Here is a 19,811-nt window from a genome sequence, read left to right as displayed (position 1 = left end):
GCCCTACATGTCAAAATTAAAAGAGAACATCAAAATTCTTGCCCGAACCTAATTGGTTTTTAAAACTCACTTTTACCGCACAGCCCCACGTCGCATACTATTAATACTAACTTGTTAAGTATCACTAATTTTTTAAGATTTTTTGGGGTTTTCTTTTTTCCCCCTTCCTTTCATGCCATAGAAAATTAGGTGTTAGAATGGGGGTTGCATTGCCCTCCGCTAACACCCACCTAGTAACCCATGTTTTTGCCTAGCAAAACAGGCAAGCTGACCATAATGAATGTGCAACTTTAAGACAAAACACAGTGATGCTTCACAAAAAGAAATGAACAATACAATTATTCCCTACTGCACAGTAATTCATTATGGCTGTCTATATTGTTTTATGCTGGTTGAAACAAGTAATGCGGACATAATAGGGCTTATGGAGACATGGTGCCACCAGGAAATTGGGGATGATTGGTTTCAGTGTGACTTGTATAATGTATTTAGGAAGGATAGGGTAGATAGAAGGTTTGGTGGGGTAACGTTTCTTATCAGAAGCAGCCTGAGTGTGACGATAGCTTTCCCAGATTCAGACGTTTCACATTCTAGTATAGAATCTGTATGGTGTGAGATAGTTGGAAACAAAGGTATAATGCAAGTAGGAGTAATGTACAGACCAGGTGATTGTGAAGATTATGACGAAAGCCTCTACATGCAAATGGAATGGGCAAGTAAGCGTCACTGTCTTATTATGGGTGATTTCAATTTTCCTCTAATTGATTGTAGTAAATGGGAAGGAAACTCGACATGGGGAACAAAATTTTGAAATCAACTAGATGACTGTTATTTGTATCAACATGTCAGGGAAAGTATTAGAGAAAAGAATATCCTAGACCTGATCGTTACCCACAAATCAGATGACATAATAGGGCTGACAGTAGAGGAACCAGTAGCAGAAAGTGATCACGGAGTTCTACGGTGGATGATGATGAGAGAGGTAGCACTAGTCAAAGCCAAAGGAATGGGTTTTAATTTCAGAAAAGGAAATTACGATGCCTTAAGGTACTACATGGCCTCTATTAACTGGGTAGATATCGCATAGAGAATGAATACTATTGAACTGTGGTATTCTTTTAAAACATTAATCACAGATGCCCTGAATGCATATTTACCATTAAAAAAATAATCCACGAGGAGGGTTCCAAGTTGGATGAATAGTGAAGTTGCCACATTACTTGAGCAGAAAAAGGTGGCATGGAAAGGTTACAGAGCAATAAAAAGTACTGAAGCCTATAACAGCTACAAGATGATCTGTAATAGAGCCACAGAAAAGGTTTGACAGGCAAAGACAGTTTATGAGAAGTCACTAGCAAACAGAGCAAAGAGGGATGATAAGGAATTCTTCACATATATAAATGCCAAGAAGAGCAGGACAAACCAGATCGGACCTTTATGTAAGGGAAAGGGGATAGTATTAAATACACCAGCTGCTGTTGCAGATGAACTCAACAGTTATTTTGCATCGATATTTACAAATGAAAAACCTTTTGTGGCAATCGGAAATTGTCGGAGCAAAGTTGAAAAATATGTAATTAATGATATTGAAATTTCGCAAGATTATTTAATGAAAAAACTTTCGTGCCTAAAGGCCAGTAAGGCTCCTGGAATTGATGGAATATACCCTATAATCTTAAGGGAGGCGGCAAGTAAGTGCATTGAACCATTGAGGCTAATTATGCGAGCATCACTAGGCTCTGGGGAGATTCCGTTGGATTGGAAAAGTGCATAAGGGTGGCTCTAAGAGTGAAGTGGGAAATTATCGACCTGTCAGTCTGACTTCAGTGGTAGGGAAAATCATGAAGGCAATGATCAAGGGTGGAATTCAGGATCATTTGGATCGAATTGAAATTCTCAAGGATACTCAGCATGGTTTTGTAAAGGGAAAATCATGGTTAACAAATCTGGTTCGCTATTTTGAAAGGGTCACTCACGAGCTGGATTTAGGGAATAATTTTGACATTGTTTATTTAGATTTCAGCAAAGCTTTTGACTCAGTCCCACATGAGCGGTTGCTTTATAAGCTGGGAACAGGTTGGAATCACTGGGAAAATCCTTAGATGGATAGCAGGATGGTTTCAGGGCAGGAGGCAGAGGGTTGTGATAAATGGCTATTCCTCAGATTGGGTTGATGTAAGAAGTGGGGTTCCCCAAGGATCAGTATTAGGACCACTGTTGTTTTTAATTTTCAGAAACAACATCGATGAAGGGATAGAGGGCGTGATGTCTAAATTTGCAGATGATATTAAAATTGGTAGAGTAGTTAATGATCACTGTCAAGTTGAGCTTCTTCAGAGAGACCTAGATAGACTTCAGGAATGGTCAGAAAAATGGCAACTATACTTTAATCCAACAAAGTGTAAGGTATTACACCTGGGAAACAGTAATCCCAAAATAACTTATTCACTTGGTGGAGTTCAACTAAACCCAGTACTGGAGGAAAGGTACTTGGGTATTACGATACGGTCAGACATGAAATTCTTCGAGCATTGTAAACAGGTTGCAAGGAAGGCCCATGGTGTCTTATCGATGATCTATTGAACTTTTGCAAGTAGAGATAGTGACGTGATAATCCCATTATATAAGGCTTTTGTTAGACCACACTTGGAATACTGTGTTCAAGTATGGAGACCGCATCAATAGAAAGACATCAAGCTTCTTGAAAAGGTGCAAAGATGGGTAACTCGCCTGGTGAGATTGGCAAAAGGGTATCTTTATGAAGAAAGACTTCGAATATGTGGGTTGCAGAGTTTGGAAACTAGACACCTTAGAGGAGATTTGATTGAGGTGTTTAAGGCTCTGAGAGGCATCAGTAAAATGAATGAGGACGAAATTTTCAAGATTATAAATGATGCTAGAACTAGGGGACATAAATTCAAGTTATGGGGGGGATGCTTAGATTGGACTGCGGGAAGTTTTATTTTAGCCAGCAAGTTATAAATTACTGGAATAAGTTGCCTACATGGGTGGTAGAGGCTGACAGTTCGGGAAAATTCAATGGTCATCTGGATAGTACCTTTGGATGAGGGAAGGGCATAGGATGATAGGCTTAATTTCCTTTTCTGTTATTAATTATTATTATTTTTTTTTTTTTTCCCTTTTTTTTATCATTGTTATGTTCAGTTTTTTTTTTTTTGGTGTAACATAAGCCATAGGCTTTCTTGCACCATGCGGCCATTACTAATACTAAGACATGGTGTGGTTCTTCACAATGGGAACTACTGCCATTACAGCCTACACACACACACACACACACACACACACACACACACACACACACACACACACACACACACACACACACACACAAGTATTCACCTCAGTGCTACCTCTCCACCTAGATGAGTTGGAGCGGTCCTGTTGCTTTGCTAGCATGGTCACCTGATATGATTCTCTTTCCTTCAGCTACTTCCACACTTCCGTAGCCAGGTGGGCAGGAGCAGCAGTGCGTAGCACACGCTTCTTGGTTAGACTGGGGTTCGAGCCCGTGACAACCAGATGCGGAAAGGTCAGGGAATGACCACTGCATATCCCCGGAGCAATATGGCCTTAGTTGCTAATGCTCCTAAAAAAAAAAAAAAAAAAAACCAAACAAACAATCAACTACTTCCTGTTTGTAATTTAAAGAGATAATGGAGATTCTTAATATTGTAGAACTGCAGTGACTAACAGTGTAGCTGTGAAACAATCTGCACCACTGCCACAGGAATGTTCAGTTATGTTCAGCAGTTCCTAATTCAGCAAACTGTCTGCGTTCAAGAGCAAGACTCACTTCAGATATTATAGTAATAGTAATCATGGCATGTGATGCAAGAAAGCAAGCGTATGAGCTTATTTAGCATCAACAAAAAAAAAAATAATAATAAATAACACAACCATTCCCTTGAAATGTTTGTCCAGTTCCTCCTTAAATTTGTTTAACCAATCAACTTCCACAACGACAGATGGAAGTTTGTTCCAACAATTTACCACCCGCTGGCTAAAGGCAAATTTCCGCACATCTATTCTACAGCTATCTTTCCTCAATTTGAGTTTATGCCCCCTTAGGTTAGTAATCTGAACAAGTGGAAGAATTCCATCAGAATTCAGCGTGCTCAACCCATTTAAGGCCTTATACACCTCAATCAGATCACATCGCAGATGCCTAGTCTCCAGCCGCTGCAATTTGCAGAACTTAAGCCTCGCTTGATAAGAGAATCTCTTCATTCCCCTCACCTATCTTGTTGCTCTTCTCTGTACACCCTCAAGCAAATCTACATCCTTCATAAAATAAGGCCTCCAGACCTGTATGCAGTACCCAAGGCTTAGGCTGGCCATTGCCTTATACAAAGGAATAATCACTTTCTTTTCCATGCTAGCAAAATTCCTGTAAACCCCATGACCTGCTCTGAGAGCCTGTCTGCATTGCTCAGAAAACTTCATATCTGAATGCACAGTTACTCCCATATCTTTTTAATTTTCTACCACCCTAAGTGTAGTGCCACACAGTTGGTATGTTCCTGTGGGGTTACTTCTATCCATATGCAGTACTTTGACAAATGCAATGTTAAACTTCAGTTGCAACTTCTCAGCCCATCTGCCTAAATTTTCTAGATCTTGTTGCAGTAGCACACTGCTATTACTGTCCTTAACAATCCTGCCAACCTTCGTATCATCTGTAAACTTCGACACTAAGCCCGATATACCTTTATCAGTATCATTGATAAATATACAAAACAACAGTGGACCCAACACTGGATCCTGTGGGACTCCACTAATAAGATTAGTCCACGAAGAGCAGCACCCATTGATTACCACCCTCTGTCTTCTCCCACTCAACCATCCTTTTATCCATTGTAGCAACTTACCCTTAATACCATTCTGCTCCAATTTGTACAGTAGTCTTCCATGTGCAACAGTGTCAAAAGCTTTCTTGAAATTCAAGTATATGATATCAGAATTATTTTTTGCATGCAGTTCCTTTGTAACCATATCATAATATTCAATCAGATTTGTCAGACAAGACTTTCCCTTAGCAAAACCCATGCTGTGTCTGAATTATTGCTGCAGTCTTGTCTAGATGATCCTGCAATGCATTTTTAACCAGTGACTCCATTATATTACCCGGAACAGAAGTTAAACTAACTGGTCTGTAATTATTCGTGTCATCCTTCGATCCCCCTGTGTGAATTGGGGATACATTTGCATATCTCCATTCCGTGGGGACCTCCCCTGAGTCCACGGATGCTCTCATAATTATGGCTAAGGGTTTGCTTACTTCCTTTGCCACCTCCTTTAATATAACTGGATAGATCCCATCCACCCCAGGTGCCTTTCTTATGTTTAACTTCAACAATTTCTCCTCCACTTTGCTCTCAGCTACTACAAAATCATTTAGCACCGTGCTACAATTTGATAACTTTCTGGCATTGTCAATCCTTAATAACTCCTGATGTGTGAATGTAGATGCCAAATACTCAGTTTGTTTGCTATCTGAGCAGGATCTTCAACATTCGAACCTTCGATATCAAGTGGACCAATCTGATTCATCCCCTTCCTTGTAGAGTTTATATAAGTAAAGAAATCCTTGCTGTTTTTCTTAGCATCCTTTGCCAAAGATTTCTTGTAATCTGCCTTCGCCTGCCTAACCTCCTTTGTGACTTGATTACAGACTAGCTTATATCTGCCATAGGATTCTGGGTCACCTGATAATTTATATGCATCCCATGCATTTTTTTTCTCTGCCATGAGTCTCGTTAGTTCATTTGACAACCATTTAGGCCTAAACCTGGAACAATATTTCATAATAGGTACGAAATATTTAGTAGCTTCCACAATTAATTCCTTGAATGCCTCCCACTTAGAATTTGCTGTTGGTAACATCATCAGTTGATCCCACTGTACAGAATTTAAAAACTGTCTGAGACCACTGTAGTCAACTTTACGGAAGCAAAAACCTCTAAATAAATCCCATACCAGTACACTGTGATCATGGCAATCTAGTGGTTCCTTTATCTGCAAATTCTTAATACACGAATGATACTGCTGATAACCAGATCAAGAGTATTCCCCTCTCTGGTTGCCTCTCGAACATGCTGCTGCAGAAAACAATCATCCAATAAATTCACAAAATTCTTACTAGTGTGTGAGTGTCCAACCCACAAGTTCCAGTCAATATCTGGGAAGTTAAAATCCCCCATTATAAGACATTCTGATTTACTAGCCCACTCAATTATAACAGAATAAGAAAAATGCTTAACTATGTAATTAACTTATTTATTAAATATGGGGATCTAAACAATGATAATTGTGAATTTTGGTATAACCATATGCAACAATATCTCCTTCATGATTTTTGACTGCAACACTGATAGCAGTGATAGTGTAGCAGTTGAAGAGATTATAACATGTATTTATGATTCAATAATAAATAAATAAATTCACTTAGTGATCATTAGATATTCATTAATTTTCACATCAGAAGTATTGTAAAATTAGTGTGTGTCTTAAAAATCATATGTTGAAATGTTTTTATAGAGAGAGAGAGAGAGAGAGAGAGAGAGAGAGAGATAATCTTTAATGCCCTTCACGGCCAAAAAGCCAGGGGTTATCTTTCTAAAAGTTTAATGCATGTTCATATTTTGCATACCTTTGAATCTCTCTCACTCGAACACACACACACACACACACACACACACACACACACACACACACACACACACACACACACACACACACACACACACACACACACGTGTTTCAAAATCTACATGTATGTATATATGTGAAAGGTATATGTGTAGCATATGGAGAATTATATACATAAACATGTATGTATACACATGCATTTCAAAAAAAATTTACCCAAAATATTGATATATTCTGGAATTATTGTTACTTTAGTCAGTGGTTCCCAAACTCCTGAGATATATGGACCCTTTCAAAAATGAAAAAACGTTTGCGGGCCCATATATATATATATATATATATATATGCATACACCGATGAGCCAAAACATTATGACCACCTACCTAATATGATGTTGGTCCTCCCCATGCAGCCAAAACAGCTCGTACCAGGTGAATCATGGACGCTACAAGATTTCTAAATATGTCTTGTGGTATCTGGTACCAACACGTAACCAGCAGATCCTTTAACTCCTGTGAGGTCCGTGGTTGATACGTTGCTGTTCCAACACAAACCACAGATGCTCGATGGGGAATTTGGAAGCCAAATTTGATGTCTCAGGAATTTGGAGACCAGGGCAATACCTGGAAGTTTTCCTCATGTTCTGTGAACCATCGAACAATCTGGATGGTGTGGCATGGCACATTATCCTGCTGAAAGATAGCACTGCCAGAGGGGAAGACTGTTGCCATGAAAGGGTGTACCTGGTCAGCAATTATGTTTAGTAGGTGGTAGACGTCAAGGTGCCCGGCCCATGGATGACTGGACCCAGGGTATCCCAGCAGAACATCGCCCAAAGCACGACCCCGCTGCCACTGGCTTGTTTTCGTCCCACTGTGTATCCAGGCAACATCACTTCCCCAGGTAAACGACACACACACACACACACCCGGCCTTCCACATGGTGCAACAGGAAATGTGATTCATCAGACCAGACGACCTTCTTCCAATCATTCAAGGTCCAGTTTCGATGCTAGCATGCCCATTGTAAGAACTGTTGCCGACGAACTGTGGTTAGCATGGGCACTCGAAGCAGCCTGCAGCTACACAGCCCCATTTTCAGTAGGGTTTGATGTACTGTGTGTTGTGACACATTACTTCCATCACCAGAATTCCAATTACCGGTGAGTTGTGTCACAGTCACCCTTCTGTTTCCACGTACCATTTGGGAGAGCCTTTATTCACCTTGATGCTCGAGGTAAGCGAAAGTATAAGGACCACTTTCGGTAGGTACTAACCACAGCTGATCATGAGCACTCCACTGTGCCATTTCGGATATGATCTGATCCAGTCGTTTGGCCTTTGTCAAACTCGCTTAAGTAACGCTGATTAACGGAGCTCAGTATCAGGTGTTTTTTATACCGCATCCTCACCCGCGCACGTGCCATAGCTCACCCTTCAGTTGCTTCGATTTGCATAACGACTCGCTGGTCATAATGTTTTGTCTCATCAATATATGTTTCTGTGTGTGTCTATATGTAGAAACACTGAGTTTTCTGAAAAGAAAATTCAAAGTTTTAAGTTTAAAACAACTGAACTTTATTCTTATTTTTATATAAATATATAACATTAACTTTATTTATCATCAATTTGCTATACATAGAACGAATAATTTGATCAGTTCCAGAGGGTCTGTTTTGTGGACCTCCTGGAACTGGTTTATGGACCCCCAGGTCTGTGGACTGAAGTTTGGGTAACACTGCTTTAGGCTATATAATTTTATGAATCTGATATGAAATATTCTAAAAAAACTGTTTATTTTGCAAAACAAATTAACTTTTGAAAATTTGCCTATAAAAAAATTACATGGTAGTCTGGCCTAGTGAACTAATACAGTGCATTGGTGGAGTGGGGGGCAAAGGGAAAGGGGTCTCTAAATTCCCCTTAACTCGCACTCTTGCACCAAACTGATAAAATTAATAATTGGGATTACATAACAGTTTACTATGTCACTGACAGGGTATTTCATTTTATTAACAATAAGAAATGTCATATTTCATACAGACTTATTTTATCTGAAATATATTTTTTGAATCTTTGATGGGGTGTGTTGCCTACTATTTTAGGATAATACCAGTCATCTTAAAAGATCCAGACACAAGTCAAAGAAAATGAAACCATCAGATGTAGAAGATTCTGATGAAGAATTAAGCAAAAATGAAGAATATGTAAGTAGTGATATTTCTCAGCATTAGCATTAGTAGAGGCATACGATGCAAGAAAGCAAGCTTGTGCAGCATTAGCCAAAAAAAAAGGGGAAAAAGAAAAGAAAACAACCCTCCCATTTCACCCCTCCATTCTTTCCAAATGCCTGTCCAGCTCAGCCTTAAATTTATTTAGGCTATTAACTTCCACAACAAAAGATGGAAGCCTGTTCCACTAATCAACTACCCACTGGCTAAAGGCAAATTTCCATACAACTATTCTACAATTATCTTTCCTCACTTTGAAACTGTGCCCCCTTAGGCTGAGTAAGAGGAAGAATCCCATCAGCATTCAACTTGCTGAACCCATTCCAAAGCCTTATATACCTCAATCAGATCACCTGCCAGTGCCTACTCTCTAGATGCTGCAAATTGCAGAAATTAAGCCTTTCTTGGTAAGAGCACCCCTTTGTTCCCCTCACCAATCTTGTTGCCTTTCTTTGTACTCATTCTAGAAACTCTACATTCTTCCTAAAATGAGGCCTCCAGACTTGTACACAGTACTCTAGGTGTAGCCTGAAATGGGATAATCACCTTCGTGTCCCTGCTAGCAAAATTCCTATATATCATTGACAAGACTCCATGACCTGCCCTGGCAGCCAGTCTGCACTACTCAGCGAACTTCATATTTGACTGCACAATTACCCCAGGTCTTTTTCACTTTCCAATTCCCTGAGTGTAGTACCACACCGTTAGTATGTTTCTCTTCGGTTATTGCTACTCATATGCAGTACTTTGTATTTGTCAATGATTAAACTTCAGTTGCCACTTCTAAGCCCATTTTTCCCAACTTATCTAGATCCAGTTGGAGTAGCATACTGTCTTTACTGTCGTTAACAACCCTGCCAACCTTTGTATCATCTGCAAACTTGGACATTAAACCTGATATACCTTCATCAACATCATTGATAAATATACAAAACAACAATGGGCCTAACACCGAACCCTGAGGAACTCCACTAATAACATTTGTCCACGAAGTGCAGTGTTCATTGATTACCACTCTCTGGCGTCTCCCACTCAACCATCCCTTTATCTGTTGTAGGAACTTACTCTTAATGCCATACCTCTCCAATTTGTACAGAGTCTTCTATGTGCAACAGTATCAAAAGTTTCCTGAAATCCAAGTGTATGATATCAAAATTATTTTTGGCATTCAGTTCCTTTGTGACATCATAGTATCCAATCAAATTGTTCAGACAAGATCTCCCTTTAACAAACCCATGCTGTGTCTTAACTATTACTGCAGTCTTGTCTAGATGATTCTGCAATGCTTCTTTAACCAGTGATTCCATTATTTTCCTTGGAACACAAGTTAAACTAACAGGTCTGTAGTTACTTGTGTCAACTTTTGAACCCTCTTTGTGAATTGGTGATACATTTGCACACCTCCAGTCCGTGGGGACCTCCCCTGAGTCCAAGGAAGCTCTCATAATTATGGCTAAGGGTTTGCTTACTTCCTTTGCTGCCTCCTTTAATATAACTGGATAGATCCCATCCACCCCGGGTGCCTTCCTTATGTTTAACTTCAACAATTTCTCCTCCACTTTGCTCTCAGTTATTACAAAATCACTTAGCTCCCTGTTAGAGTTTGATAAACTTCCGGCACTCCCCTCATTGAATAACTCCTCATGTGTGAATGTAGATGCAAAATACTCATTCAGTTTATCAGCTACCTGAGCATGATCATCAATAGTCAACCTATCTATGTTAATGGTCCAATCTGATTCAACCCTTTCCTTCTGGAGTAAAGAAGTAAAGTAAAATTTACATAAGTAAAGAACTCTTTGCTGTTTTTCTTTGCATCCTTTGCCAAGGATTTCTCGTAATCTGCCTTCATCTGCCTAACCTCCTTTGTGACTTGATTACAGATTAATTTATACCTGCCATAGGCTTCTGTGTCACCTGGTACTTTTTATGCATCCCATACATTTTTCTTCTCTGCCACATGCCTCATTAATTCATCTGACATCCATTTAGGCATAAACCTTGAACAGTATTTCTTAGTTATAATGAAAAGCCTAGTAGTCTCCAAAATTATGTCCACAAAGGCTTCCCATTTCGAATTCACCATTGCTAACATCATCAGTTGATCCCACCATATAGAATTTAAATACTGTCTTAGACCGCTGTAGTTACCTTTACGAAAGCAAAAACCCTTCCCTTTAGCCTTGATGATAGTTACATCTGTAAGTAATTCCCACATCAGTACATTGTGATCACAGTCACCCAATGGTTCCTTTACCCGCAAACTTTTAATGCATGAATAATCACTGCTGATAATCAGATCAAGAGTCTTACTGCCTTTGAAACATGTTGCTGTAGAAAACAGTCATCCAATAAATCCACAAAAGTCTTCCTAGTGTGTAGTTGTGACCAACCCACAAGTTCCAGTCAATATCTGGAAAGTTAAAATACCTCATTATAAGACATTCTTATTTACTGGCCCACTCTATTTCTCTGCACACTTCCTCATTATACTCATCAGATTCATTAGGCCTATAACACACACACACACACACACCTACTCTGATTTTTCCTTTCCCAGTGCTTATTTCACACCAAACAGACTCAACACTGCATTATTACCAACATCAATTGGATGCACTTCCTTAGATTTTGTGTTTCTTAACTAACAGCATAACCCCTCCTCACTTCCTGTCCTGTCTATCCTTCCTGTACACATTGTACTCCCCAAATTCCAATCCTGCACTGCTTATATCTGTATCACCATGTCTCTGATATCCCAACAAAATCTGCCTTTGATGTCTTGACTAGCACTTCAAGCTCATCAAATTTATTAACTGTACTCCTAGCATCGGTGTACATGCAAGTATACATGCACCTGTTACTACTCTTAGTTACCCTAACACAGCCCATGTATTTACTTGTTCCACTATGACTCCCAACAGTCCTGGAAATCTCCATTACCTTGCTTTCCAGGCTTCTGCTCATTGTAATGGAAGCAGTGCAAGAATCATTTTTGCCTCTCCCTGTGGCCATTGTTAACCTTTTCGTCTGGGTGTCCCCCCCCAATCTAGCAGTTTTCCGACCCACCTAACACTGCCTCGATAGCATCAGCAAATGTTCTTGCACCCTTTCTATTTAAGTGTACCCCATCCCTGTAGAAGCAGTCTACAATGTTGGTAACCAGTGGAAAAAATTCTACCCCTAATGGCATTTTATTTGCAATATATGCATCAGTTGTTCATTTATGTATATAATTGTGCAAAAGGTAAGGAAGTTAGATGTTTTCCATTGTGTGAGACAAAATGTGTGTAAATCTGGAGAAACCATAGACTGAATCAAAATTTTCCTATGGTATTTCATGAAATGTTTATAAAATTTTCTTAAGGCTTACAAAACAAATTAACTTGTATGCAACTTTCATGTCCCTTCTAGAAATAATTTAAATAGTATTTTGACTCCTGTTAAGCAAGAGAATCTGACAGGTTTTTCTTTTACCGGATTATGTAACATCGCCAGAGGACTATTGTCAGCAGTGAAAAGGTATTGAAAGGACAGGCCAACCACATATAGAGGTCGCTAGGTTCTTCATGTCTGAAAATGTCATCTCAATTCCAAGAGATACAAACAGGCTATTCACAGGAAACATTAAATGTAACAAAAAATAATGCCTGTGTGTAAATGTAACTCTCAGCAATCATTGTATTGTATCAAGATATAGAGTATCCCATAGGTTTGAACATAGGGGATTAGCAACCTGAAATTTTTTTCTTTAACTCAATCGTGGAGTTCAAAGCATCATAATTAGAACAATAAACATTGGAGTCAGTATCTACCATCTGATGAGTAAGATACTGATTCTTGACAGTTACTTCAGGAGAGATGTGTAATGTGTGATATCACTCCCCTCTCCCAATGTGTGGGAAAGGTTTTGGTAGTGGAAAGATAGAAACGTAGGGGAGGTAGTAGTTCTGTTTGTTCTATTTTCTACCAGTTTTTCACATAACTTATTTTCTGAAAACAAACATAGAGATGTTCATATTGTTGCTTTTATCTTTTTGTAAAAACTTCAAGATACTGAATGTATTTCTAAACAAATTAGACCTTGCCTATTTTAATTAAGAAATTAATAATTAGTTCCTGAACAAATAGCTTATGTAGTATGGTCAGAAACAAAAGGTCTGTCAAATTGAAAAGGCTTGGATTCAAATTCCATTCATGATTCTGACAATAAATGGAATTTGAGAATGTAATATGTCAATTAATATGCAATTTGACAATGTAATGTGCTTCTACTCCTTCTTTAACTTAAAGAAGTTAAATAAGCAGTTTTTTCAGTCTGTGCTTGTTGACAGGAGAGACTGCTTCTACAAGGATGGGGTACACTTAAATAGAAAGGATGCAAGAATATTTGCTGATGCTATTGAGATAGTGTTAGGTGGATCGGAAAACTGCTAGCTTGGGGGGGGATACACAGACTAAAAGGATAAAAGTGGCCACAGGCAGAAACAAAAGTGATTCTTGCGCTGCTTCCATTAGAATGAGCAGCAACCTGGAAAGCAAGGCAATGGAGATTTCCAGAACTGCTCAGAGTCATAGTGGAACAAATAAATACATGGGCTGTGTTAGGGTAACTAAGAATAGAAACAGGTGCATGTATACTTGCATGTAAACCAATGCTAGGAGTATAATTAATAAATTTGATGAGCTTGAAGTGCTAGTCAAGACATCAAAGGTTGGTATCTCATATCCCACCATATTGTTGGGATATCAGAGACGTGGTGTCACACAGACACCACGTCTCTGTGTGACACCACGTCTCTGATACGTGGTGTCACACAGACATAAGCAGTGCAGAATTGGAATTTCAGGAGTATAATAAGTACAGAAAGGATAGACAGGACAGGAACGGAGGAGGGGTTATGCTGTTAGTTAAGAAACACAAAATCTAAGGAAGTACATCCAATTGTTGTTGGTGGACATTGCAATGTTGAGTCTGTTTGGTGTGACATAAGCACTGGGAAAGGTAAAATGAGAGTAGGTGTGTGTTATAGGCCTATTGAATCTGATGAGTATAATGAGAAATTGTGCAGAGAAATAGAGTGGGCTAGTAAATCAGAATTTCTTATAATGGAGGATTTTAACCTTCCAGATATTGACTGGAACTTGTAGATTATTATTATTATTATTATTATTATTATTATTAGCTATATGGTGTAAGGAAGCCTGAGGCTTATACTGCACCAGCCAAAAAAAGAAAGAGAAGAATGATGATATCCAGCTCAGGACCCTGGGTGTGCCAAGCCCATACTCACCACATGTGAGCCCCTGGGGTTTGGTAACTCACACACTAGCAAGGCTTTTGCGGATTTATTAGCTGACTGTTTTCTACAGCAACATGTTCGAGAGGCAACCAGAGGGAGTAATACTCTTGATCTGATTATCAGCAGTGATTATTCATGCATTAAGAATTTGCTGATAAAGGAACTATTGGGTGACAGTGATCACAATGTACTGATGTGGGAATTACTTAAAGATGTAACTACCATCAAGGCTAAAGGGAAGGGCTTTTGCTTTTGTAAAGGTGACTACAGGGGTTTCAGACAGTTTTAAATTCTGTACAGTGAGATCAACTGATGACATTACTAATGTTGAATTCTAAATGGGAAGCCTTGAGGGACGTAATTTTGGAGGCTACTAGGCTTTTCATTCCAACTAAGAAATACTGTCCAAAGTTTAGGCCTTAATGAATGTCAGATGAACTAGTGAGGCTCGTGGCAAAGAAGAAAAATATATGAGATGCATATAAAGTATCAGGTGACACAGAAGCCTATGGCAGATATAAACTAGTCTGTAATCAAAGTCACAAAGGAGGTTAGGCGGGCGAAGGCAGATTACGAGAAATCCGTGGCAAAGGATGCAAAGAAAAACAGCAAAGAGTTCTTTACTTATGTAAACTTTAGAAGGAAAGGGATGAAACAGATTGGACCACTTAACATAGATTATGTGGTCCAACATGGGTTGACTATTGATGATCATGCTCAGGTAGCTGATAAATTGAATGAATATTTTTTATCTACATTCACACATGAGGAGTTATTCAATGAGGGGAGTGCCAGAAGTTTATCAAACTCTAACAGGAAGCTAAGTGATTTTGTAATAATTGAGAGCAAAGTGGAGGAGAAATTGAAGTTACACATAACAAAAGGCACCTGGGGTGGATGGGATCTGTCCAGTTATATTAAAGGAGGCAGCAAAGGAAGTAAGCAAACCCTTAGCCATAATTATGAGAGCTTCCTTGGACTCAGGGGAGGTCCCCATGAACTGGAGGTGTGAAAATCTTTCACTATTTCACAAAGGGGATTTAAAAGGTGACACAGGTAACTACAGACCTGTTAGTTTAACTTGTGTTCCAAGGAAAATAATGGAATCACTGGTTAAAGGAGCATTGCAGAATCATCTAGACAAGTCTGCAGTAATAGTTAAGACACAGCATGGGTTTGTTCAAGTGAGATCTTGTCTGACCAATTTGATTGGATACTATGATGTGGTCACAAAAGAACTGAATGCCAAAACTAATTTTTATATCATATACTTGGATTTCAGGAAAGCTTTTGATACTGTTGGACATGGAAGACTGCTGTACAAATTAGAGAGGTATGGCATTAAGGGTAAGTTGCTACAATGGATAAAGGGATGGTTGAGTGGGAGACAACAGAGACTGGTAATCAATGAACACTGCTCTTCATGGAGAAATATTATTAGTGGAGTTCCCCAGGGTTCGGTGTTAGGCCCATTGTTGTTTTGTATATTTATCAATTATATTGATGAAGGTATATCAGGTTTAATGTCCAAGTTTGCAGATGATACAAAAGTTGGCAAAGTTGTTAATGACAGTAAAGACAGTATGCTACTCCAACTGGATCTAGATAAGTTGGGCAAATGGGCTGAAAAGTGGCAACTTAAGTTTAACATTGACAAATGCAAAGTACTGGATATGAGTAGCAATAACTGAAGAGAAACATACTAACTGTGTGGTAGTACACTCAGGGAAATGGAAAGTGAAAAAGACCTGGGGTAATTGTGCAGTCAAATATGAAGTTTGGTGAGCGGTGCAGAGGGGCTGTCAGGGCAGGTCATGGAGTCATATTAATGATATTTAGGAATTTTGCTAGCAGGGACAAGGAGGTGATTATCCCCTTATACAAGGCAATGGTCAGGTCACACCTGAAGTACTTGGTACAGGTCTGAAGGCCTCATTTTAGGAAGGATGTAAAGTTTCTAGAACGAGTACAAAGAAGGGCAACAAGATTGTTGCAGGGAATAAAAGGGTGCTCTTACTAAGAAAGGCTTAATTTCTGCAATTTGAAGCACCTAGAGAGTAGGCACCTGTCAGGTGATCTCATTGAGGTATATAAGGCTTTGGAATGTGACCAAAGCTGAATGCTGATGAGATTCTTCCTCTTGCTCAGATTAAGAACCTGAGGGGGACATAGGTTCCAATTGAGGAAAGACAGATGTAGAGTAGATGTGGGGAAATTTTCCTTTAGCCAGCAGGTAGTTGATTGGTGGAACAGACTTCCATCTTTTGTCGATAGCCTAAATAAATTTAAGGCTGAGCTGGATAGGTATTTGGAACTAATGGAAGGGTGAAATGGGAGGGTGTTTTATTTTATTTTATTATTATTTTTTGATTGCTGCATAAGCTTGCTTTCTTGCATCGTACGCTTCTACTAATTTCGGATGTATTTTCTGATGTTTTGTGTGGAAAAGCTCTGTGGTGAGAATTATGGTGAATATGATTAGCAATTTGATATATCTCTAACACAAAAAATATAATCATGAAATAACATAACTCTGCAACCTGCTCTACTAAGCTTTAAAGAATTCTTTTTCCCTGTACACTAATTGTGTGTTTGAAAAGTTCAGTGATTGACTTTGTGCAGCGAGTTGTGACGTTTTGTAACATGTTTCATGACACGTAAATACAGCAATCTAGATGAGTCAATAAAAAGTGATGTATAGCACGAAACACTTTTTATCGACTCAGTCTGAATTAGTACACTTTGAATGTGCTTGGTGTTTTGTTGCATTTTAAAATGAGCGATTTTACTCAGCAGCATATATGAGAGAAAGTTGAAAATTATCCAGTCTCTAATAGAAGGAATGCTGTCCAGTAGGTTTCATAACCCACTCAAATTAAATTCAGAATATTTTGACTCAAACCAGTTGTTGACTGCATCCATCACAGCATTGTCACCTTTCAATTTATGTCCTTTCAAGTCCTTTTTTGAGATTTAGGAATAAAAAATAGTCTGATGGAGACAAATATGTTGACTAGGGTGGATGCTGTAATAGCTTGAAACCCACAGTCACACAGTGTTGCCTGAGTCACAATCACTGCGTGCATTGGTGCTTTGTCATGGTGCAGGATGACTCCTTTGGCCATTTCCCTCATGCCTCTTGAGCTCCAATTCCTCACGAAAATCTCAGTAAGTTAAAATAATACTTAGCATTGTTATTGGAACCTAGTTTCAGGAAATCAAGCATGAGTATAACCTCCCTGGGTATAACCTCTATGCACAAGTACATGGTGGGTGACCACCCAGGTGTGAACCAACGTAAGCAGGGGTCGAGGTGTGGCGCCCACACCACATGGAGGAACGCCACCCCTCTATGTTACCAGGCAGTACTAGGTGGTAGATAACTCTCATCAACCGGTGAAATACCACCACTTTTCTTATTGGAGGCTTCTAGTGGTGGAACCCTTGTTTAGTCTCTAGAGCTAAGTTCCGGTCAACCCTTCCCTATCTCTTCCATCATGTAGTATGATTGATGACTTTTGAGGTTATGATGAACGTCGTAGCGAGATCCAATATTCCTTACATTTTGAGGGTACAGCTCTAAAACGGTGTTCGCAGGCCGGCCGCTAGTTAGTACACCGGACCGAACCTATTGGTAACTCTCTAGGAGGCTTCCGGATCAGCTAGTGTATAATCTTGCTACCTCTACTCTGCCAGATAGTGACTGGAGGGAGTCCGAGTAGTGTGTATGCGGTGAGCATTGTCGAGGCCATGTTATGTGAAGGATCTGGGTATATTCTTACCACGTGTACGCCATATCCAAAAATTTCATAACTTCATACAGCATGTCCCACCCACTTTTTCTTACTATTGAATACACCATGAATTGTGAAACTAATAGAGCGAACTTATCTGCGAAAAGATCTAAACCTCCCAAGCACTTTTTAATTCATTTCACAAATATACGTGATTATGAATCCAATTATGAATCCAGAGCACGCAGGCGTGTTTTATTATGTACAAATATACGTGGTCTCAATTCTAATCTCAACGATGTCCATTTCCACTTGCAGTCTGCCAAACCCCATGTACTTTTTCTGACAGAATCTGTTATCGGTTGATTCAACTACTGCTCATCTCAGATGCCCAAATTATTCGCTGTATGATTCCTTTTGCCTCAAAGGTGGTACTTGTGCATATATCCATTCTGATATTCCCTGTCAGAGACTTGGCAATTTGGAATTTCCTCTCTTTGATCTTCTCTGGCTTAAAATCTTTCTACCTTATTGTGTAAAATTCATCTGTTGTCTCTACTGTTCTCCCAACTCCACTAATCACTTGGAGCTCTTTGACTTCCTCTCTTTGCAATTTGACTTTCTCCAGTCCAACTTTCCTAACAGTGAGGTAATTTTCCTTGGTGATTGTAATGTTCACAACTCCAGCTGGCTTCCGTTTTCTAGTCACACCGACCCAGCAGATGCTGAAGGGCTTTTGCAATTACTAATGACCTAGCACAGATTGTTCATTTACTTACAAGAATACCGGACAATCCTAATCATACAGCCAATACGCTTGATCTTTTTCTCACAAACAACCCTTCTAAGTACACGGTCGAAGTGAGAGGTCCTTTAGGCACTTCAGATCACAACTTGGTGATTGTCTCTTCTCCAATGGAACCTTTATCTCATGGCTATTCCCAACCTCGTATTGTTTGGCATTACAAGAATGCAAAATGGGATGACCTGCGAGACTTCTTTTCTTCTTTTCCATGGTCGGATTACTGTTTCAAAACTTCTGATGTCAACATTTGCTCGGATCGTGTCAGTGAAATTATTCTTGCAGGAATGGAATCCTTTATCCCATACTCCACTTTAAAATTTCGTCCTTTATCTAAATCTTGGTTTTCCAATAAATGTGCTAAGGCTGTTCAAGATAAGAATGTTGCATATCGTAATTGGCTTGTTTCTAATTCTTCAGTTTCATTTTCTGCCTACACCAAAGCTCGCAACAATTGTAAAGCAGTTATTAATCAATCCCAACTAGAGTTCGAACAGGCTAAGAGTAGAAAACTTGCTTCTTGCCCTAATGGTAGCCGAGCATTCTGGTCTCTCCAAATCTATTGGCCACAACTTTTCCCCCTCTCTGCTCCCACCTCTGTCGAAACCAGATGGTTCTGTTGTCACTTCAGCCAAGGATAAAGCTGACCTGCTACCATCCCATTTTTCTTCCAGCTGATGTATTAATGATCTTGGTAAAACACCTCTGACCATTCCCAACACACTCCATTCAATGCCTCCTGTGGTCTTCCATCATAAGGATATCAGAAGGATTTTGATGAATCTCGATGCTAAGAAAGCTCCAGGTCCTGATGGTATTTCTTCACTTGTTCCCAAAACCTGTGCTCCTGAACTTACTCGTATTCTTTGCCTCCTTTTTTCACTTTCTTATTCCAAAGGTTTTTTCCTTCTGCTTCGAAATTTGCTCATATCCAGCCAGTTCCTAAAAAGGGCGACAAATCCCTTCCATCCAATTATCGTCCCATTGCAATTACTTTTACTCTTTCTAAAATAATGGAGAAATCAATTAACCGCCAACTCTTAAACTACCTAGAAACCTTCCGTCTGATCAA

At 39.3% G+C, this 19,811-nt stretch overlaps 1 protein-coding gene across 5 annotated transcripts in view; it reads left to right on the top strand.

Annotated features, from left to right (window-relative positions):
• LOC150075030 (uncharacterized) overlaps positions 1-19,811 on the top strand; it is a 322,726-nt gene that overhangs the window by 288,045 nt on the left and 14,870 nt on the right. For all 5 annotated transcript variants that reach the window (XM_090388634.1, XM_090388633.1, XM_090388630.1 and 2 more), the window contains one exon: positions 8,775-8,876. In XM_090388634.1, coding sequence (XP_090244760.1) covers positions 8,775-8,876 — 102 coding nt within the window. The remainder of the gene's footprint in view (positions 1-8,774; positions 8,877-19,811) is intronic.

This window comes from Mastigoproctus giganteus, chromosome 14, assembly GCF_048544385.1.
Source record: "Mastigoproctus giganteus isolate SK-2022 chromosome 14, ASM4854438v1, whole genome shotgun sequence".
Classification (NCBI taxonomy): Eukaryota; Metazoa; Arthropoda; class Arachnida; order Uropygi; family Thelyphonidae; genus Mastigoproctus; species Mastigoproctus giganteus.
This window is presented reverse-complemented; position numbering and strand designations above follow the sequence as displayed.